General features: G+C 66.4%; 1 protein-coding gene across 1 annotated transcript in view; it reads left to right on the top strand.

Moving 5' to 3' along the window:
- Nucleotides 1-1,962: 1,962 nt before the first annotated feature.
- The window catches only part of LOC119098267 (uncharacterized), a 10,172-nt gene continuing 6,011 nt past the window's right edge, over nucleotides 1,963-6,123 (top strand). Inside the window, exons 1-5 of the mRNA XM_037221189.1 lie at nucleotides 1,963-1,972; nucleotides 2,920-3,032; nucleotides 3,566-3,647; nucleotides 4,596-4,694; nucleotides 4,963-5,117. Of these exons, the coding sequence (XP_037077084.1) occupies nucleotides 1,969-1,972; nucleotides 2,920-3,032; nucleotides 3,566-3,647; nucleotides 4,596-4,694; nucleotides 4,963-5,117 (453 nt within the window). The 5' untranslated portion in view covers nucleotides 1,963-1,968. The remainder of the gene's footprint in view (nucleotides 1,973-2,919; nucleotides 3,033-3,565; nucleotides 3,648-4,595; nucleotides 4,695-4,962; nucleotides 5,118-6,123) is intronic.

Below are 6,123 nucleotides of genomic sequence, written 5' to 3'. Positions count from 1 at the left end.
GTCGTTCCGTCAGCCTTATCTCCCTACCTCCCCGCGCACAGCCGTGCACGTCGGTGGGATTAGAGGTGCCGATGCCAGTGGTGAGCGGTGTCAGTGAGGAGGCACAGCTGGAAAGGCACCGGCTGTGCTCTCCAGTGCCTTCCCAGCTGTGCCTCCTCAACGGGCGACTTCCCGGCGTCGCCGTCGAGTTACACCGATTGCGCCGGTTTACGTTCATTCCCTTGTTGTTGGGTGGGCTGTCGCCGCTGTCGCTGCGGCTGACGTCGGAGCGGAGTCACGGGCGACTCGTGCTGCCCACTCCTGGCCGGCGCGACGGCGCGCGGCTGTGAGGCCGGGCTCCACGCCGCCGGGGCTGTCCCTGACCGCCGTCTCCGCATCCCAGCAGGGTGAGGTGGACGCCGCTGAGGAGATGTCCCGGCTGACCGAGGTCATGGAGCAGCTGGTGGCGCACACGGTCGAGCCGTTCGCCCTGCCGGCCGCCTCCGAACAGGTGGGCGCGGGCGCGCGGCGCTGCTGCGCTCCCAGCCGGGGGCGCCGCGGCCCGTCGGCGGCCGGAACTGGCGCCACGGCGGCGCGCCGCGCAGCGAGGGCGGCGGGGTGTGCGCAAGGGCCGATGTCGGCGGCTGGGCCAGCTGACCAGACGTGATGCCGGGTGCAGGGGTGCCTGTTGCTGTCGCGAACCTGTTGTCTTTACGCCCGTCTCGGCCTGGGCGTCTTGCACGAGGCCCTTGGACAGTTATTGATGCGATGTCGGCGGTGTGTTGCGGTCCTCGCTCGCTTATGGATGCATCGCTTTGTCCAGGCTGCCATGGGGCCCGGCAATTTGTCACACGTATTGACTTCTCCGCGTCCCCATGTTCTGCCCCGTGCCTCAACACCCAGCACTGATCAGCCGCTCGTCCAGAGTGGGCGTCGAGAAGCGAGGCCGCCGCCGGCCGCGATGAGCGGGCCGGTGCTGACCGACTGTCGGTCGTGTCCGCAGCTGATCGCCGACATAAAAGGCGCCGGCGACGCGTGGCAGCCCGGCTCGCCGCCCGACTCGCCGCGCGCCGCCTCCTCCTCGCTGGGCTCGCGCAAGTCCAGTCTGTGCTCCATCAACAGCCTGCACTCGTCCAGCTCCGGCGGCACGGCGCCGCCGGCCGGCGGCCGGCCCCGCTCGTTCAGCCACACGGCGGCGGCGCTGGCCGGCGCCGCGCCGCGCAACGCGTCGCCAGCGTGTCGTCGCACGACTCGGGCTTCACGTCGCAGGACACGCTGTTCGTGCGGCCGGCCACGCCGCCGCCGCCGGCCGGCGGCTGGTGCGGCGCCTCCGTCTGCAGCCTGCCGACCGACGCGGCCGAGGCGGCCGAGCCGCCGCCGCCGCCGCCGCCTGGAGCCCGCCGCCGGCCAGCGAGGCGCCGCTGCCGCCGCCACCGCCGCCGAGGCCCCGGCCCCGCCGCGGCCGCACACAATCTCCAGCGGTGAGCGCCGCCACCGGGCAGTAGTGTAGGGAGAGATTGGTGAAAAGGGGTTGATCTGCCGTGGTGGCGTTGCGTCGCTTGCCCACCGTCAGGAATGGTTGGGGCTTGGCACGATCTCTGCACATCCTTGGGTTCAGACCTGCGTCGTTTTCGGTTTCACGTCCCCAGCGGGCGTAACCGCTCGGTGACGTGCCGTCCGCTCCGGTCCACCCCGTTGCCCCTGCCGCCCCTGACTTGCCCCTGACCCGACCCTGACCTGCCCTGACGCGTCCCCGTGACCTCCAGCGTACGTGCGGGGCGGTGTGCTGCAGCGGACGTCGCTGGGCCCGCTCACGTTCGTGGCGCCCCAGCGCGGCGTCTCGCCGTCTCCGCCGCCACCGCCGCCGCCGCCGGCCGGCCGGCCACCCGTGCCCGTAAAGGGCCGCTCCAGGCAGAAACGCAAGGTGCTCAGCCACTACGCCTGCCCGACGGACGCCGCGCTGCCCGACTTCAACCAGCGGCGCCGCACATGGGTGAGTCCTCGTCGCTGCCGCTACTGTTTTGTCTGACATTGATGCCGACGTCTTTTGGCTCGCGTGTGGCATGTTATGCTGCAGCTGCTCTGCTGTTTGTGCTGTTGGGTTGTGCTGCTGCTGCTGCTGTTGGCGCTGTTCGGTTTAATGTGAGCAGACACTTGTTTGTGTAGGTTATTGTGTTGGTTAAACCGATCTCTACAGATTTGCTATTTTTGCGCATGTCTGAAGGGCACAGTTTTCGATCCGCGCCGACCGCCCGCTCACCAAGGGATGGCGTCTGGCTCGTTCGTTGGAGCGAATCGAGCCGGAGATCGCCCTCCCAGAGGCCTTGTGATGAGCGGAGACGGCCGTGCTCTGAATGTGATGGTCCGAAGACGGACAAAGGCCTCCTTGTGGTGGGCCGTCCCTTTGATGACGCCTATTGACTCTGCCGGTCGCGGTCTTCCCCTCGCTCGGCTCGGCGGCCCCCTGGGGCCGGGCGGTCGAGGGGCGTGAGTGTGTCCCGATGGCCGATGAATGGGGTGCAGCCCTCGCCCCTGTTCCGGGGGGCCGCGCCCCCGCTGTGGATGCGGACGGGACGTTTGGGGAGTGCCGGCGAGTGGCGACAAATGGGAGCCGCACGCGCCCCCGGCCGCCCTGTCTCGCCGTCCGGTGCTGCTCTCCCCGCCGTCCAGCACGCAAACGCCGAGGGTATTATTGCGTCGCGAAGTGCCCGCCTCACGCTGGGTCGCTGAGCACTGCTCTAAAACGTCGGTATCAGCTGGTGCCGCGGCCGGCGTGCCGCTGAGGTGCGTCGTCGGCCTCCTGTCTCCGAGCGGCCGGCGTACCGCTGAGGTGCGTCGTCGGCCTCCTGTCTCCGAACGGCCGGCGCGCAGGCGTGGTGTGTGTGCGCGTGTGGAGCCTCGCCGTGCCTCCCGCTGACGCTGTCCTCCGGCCGGTCGCAGTCGTGCCGCAGCCCGTGTACGCCAACATGGCCGAGCTGCGTCAGATGGCAGCACTGAAGGAGGAGGCCGCCGGCCCGCAGCCCGACGACGCGCCCAGCAACGCCCTGCCCACGGTAATGCCGCCAGCTGCCCCCCCCCCCCCCCCTGCCGACGGCAGTGCCCGCGCCCTGTCACAGTATGGCCACCAGCTGGCTTTGCCCACGACGAGCTAGCTGCTTACTTAACAGCGGATCACCGAAAGTCGTCAGTGGCTATAGCTCCGCGGTAGTATTGCACGTGTGAAAAATGTTTCGCGCATTGGGTTCGTCTTGAAAATGATCCAAGCGCCATTTGTACTTGGTCCAGGTTATCTTGTGTAATGCCGCGGCTTAAAGCGGGGTGGCGTTTGCCGGGCATGTATCTGGCGGGTCACCGACTCCTGCGAAAGAAAGGCGTCGTTCCCAGCGGCTGACCAGCCAGGAGAAAAGCCCTTGTAATGACCAGCCATTCTGCGGGCCGGGAACAGTGACGTCACGCTGGCTCGACCGGACGCGTTGGTCGCCGCCGTGAGCGCGTTAGCTGCTTACGTGTGTGACGTGGTGTGGCGCCCTGGCATGCTGCTCCCTGTCGGCGCCCCGGTGTGCCTGACGGCCGCCTCACGCCGCAGCTGGACCGCTGGGAGAGCGACGGATCCGGCTCCAGCGGCTACGGCAGCGTGCACGGTCCGGCGCACGCCCAGTCGGCAGACGGTACGTAGCCGCGCGCCGCCGCCGCCCGCCCGCGCGGCGGCCAGCTGCCTGTCTCTTGTCCGGGTGTGAAGTCGGGGTGGGTCGGTGCCGGTGCAGGTGTCGGCGGCTGACTGACTGTGTAGGGCTGTCGCCTAGACAGAAGCTCTGGTTGCGCTTCCTGCCCCCGAGATTGGCAGTTGGTTGTGCATTGTGGCCTGTACGGTGAAGGTCGTGCGATTGGGACTACAGTGTCGCTTTGGAGCAAAATTACATGTTTTCGAGTGCTTGTAGTGCGCTGCTGCAGTGTCCGCGCCATGAGTAGGACGCTATTTAATCACATATTTAAATGGTAGCTGTCATGAATTCCTCTATCTGTCGTGCGTTACAGATGTAATTGCGAGACCTTTTAAAGCCCTGAACGCATGCGGTATGTCTTGCAACGAATCATCCCAACAACTCTAGGAAGACGGCGGGGGCAATATCCGGTCTCAAAATTGATGTCCATTGCCGCTACGAAGTTGGGCATTCTCTCCTAACATGCCTGTTTAGTTTGCGATTTAGCGCGGTGGTTAGCGCGTCAGTTTTGCATGATTTCTGCCTTTGATAGAGCGCCGTGGTGTGGGCGGTGCGGGGCATTGGAGGCTGCTGGGTTGGTGCCAAATGCCAGACCAGTTATTTGGACTGAAAGCAAACGCTTGTGTTATCCGAGGCTCTTTTGCGTTGTTGCGTTCTTCTTGGGTGGTAGTCAGGCGCTTTTCCATTTTCAAACAAAGGCAAATAATGTTCCGTGAGGAGCTGACCAGCATCGAAAGTGCGGGGCTGCTGGCATGTCCGCCCTGGTGCCGCGTGTGGGATACACTGTTTGCGAGACGGGTCGGTAGATGTCAGCAGCTTGTGGGTACATCCGCCGCCTGGCCGTCTCTGTGGTCCGAGTGGCGGCTGTGGCTGACGCGTCCTTTTTTGGTTCAGCTTTGCCGCCGCCGCCCGATTTTGTGTTATACAACTTTTGTGAAGAGCCCGCCGCCAGCCAGGAGAGCAGGCGGCCCATGTCGATAGCAGTGCCTGCAGGTGAGTGCGGAGCGAGCCACGCCGACGGCTCTCGGGCGCGCTTCGGTCGCTTTGTTTCCGAAGCATGGACTTGGGTGTCCACGCGCGTTTGGGATGCTGTCTCCCTTGTTCATCGCTGTTTTTCTCGTACGTCCGCTGCTGAATTGCTCTGTAGGCGTGCTGAAGGGTGCCTCTGAAAGAAAGACGCGTGGCGTGTGCTGCTGATGACGGCCACGCGGCCTCCCCGGCCGGGCCGCCGACCCGACTGACGCCCGCCTGTGTGCCGCAGACGCATCGGCGCCGCGCCACGGCGGCTTACGGCGCAGTCAGTCCCAGCTCAGCCGGCCGCCGCCGCCGCCGCCGGTACGGCGCGAGTCAGCAGCAGTGGACGCGGCCGAGCCGCGCTCGGGCGCCGTCTCCGAGGCAGTGCGCTCGCTGACCGAGGCGCGTCACCAGCCGGCCAGCCCGGTGGCGCTGCGCCGCGCGCCGCCAGCCGCGACCCCGGCTTCTTGCAGTCGCTGTCGGCGCGCATCTGTGCTGCCGGCTCGCCGGCCGAGCGACGCTCGCTGCCGCGCCAGCCGCCGACGCCGCCGCCGGCGCACGGCGCCACCGGGGCGCCGCAGCCGGCGCGCGTGACTTCGCTGCCGGCCGGCGACGGCGTGCCACCGCCCCCGCCGCCGCCGCCGCCCGCCGAGGCGCGTCCGCCCGTGCAGCGCTCCTTCAGCGCTGCCGCCGAGCAGCGGTTCTAAACGGCCGGCGCCGCTCCGCCCTCGGTGAGCGAGGAGCGCCGCGCCGCACCGGAGCCGTGGAACGCCGTCTGGAGCCGGCCGGTCGGCGGGCGGGCGTGCCGACGGGCGACGCTGCGGACGGGGTGCGTTACAGGACGCACGAGAGCTATGTGACCTGTGAGTGTCGGTGGGTGGGACGCTGGCGCGCGGAAAGAGACGCGCGCTGGCCAGATACAGCACCGTTGTAGGCAGCACCGTCTCGTCGCCGCGCCGAGACGCCGCCACGTGCGAGGCCGGCCCCGGCCATGGCGCAGACCAACAGCCGACACGGTGACCGTTGGATGTGGCGAGCGGTGACGGTGGCCGGCGAGGCGACAGACAATGACAGCGGCTCCGGGTGCGGGGATCGTTAGGCGGAGTGGTGGTTCGCTTCTCCGGCGCCGGTCGTTATTGCCTCAAATGTAAATGACGTTCAAAGAATTTGCCTATTGCTGTACACTAGCGGGAAAGAGCCTGTAAATAGCAGATCACGTAACGCCAAAGAGCCGCCTCCTTTTGTTAGGTTCATAACCACAAGCAGATGTGTGCAATATTTTGGGTATTGATGGTAGCGCTGATGTTCACAAAGAATTCTGATGCGTATGGTGGATGTAATCGTACGCTCGTCACGTATTCCAAGCGTTCTCTTTTATACGTTGTATGGATGTATGACAGTGTTAGTT

Source organism: Pollicipes pollicipes, unplaced genomic scaffold (genome assembly GCF_011947565.3).
Source record: "Pollicipes pollicipes isolate AB1234 unplaced genomic scaffold, Ppol_2.1 Scaffold_4740;HRSCAF=5597_pilon_pilon_pilon, whole genome shotgun sequence".
Taxonomy (NCBI): Eukaryota; Metazoa; Arthropoda; class Thecostraca; order Pollicipedomorpha; family Pollicipedidae; genus Pollicipes; species Pollicipes pollicipes.
This window is presented reverse-complemented; position numbering and strand designations above follow the sequence as displayed.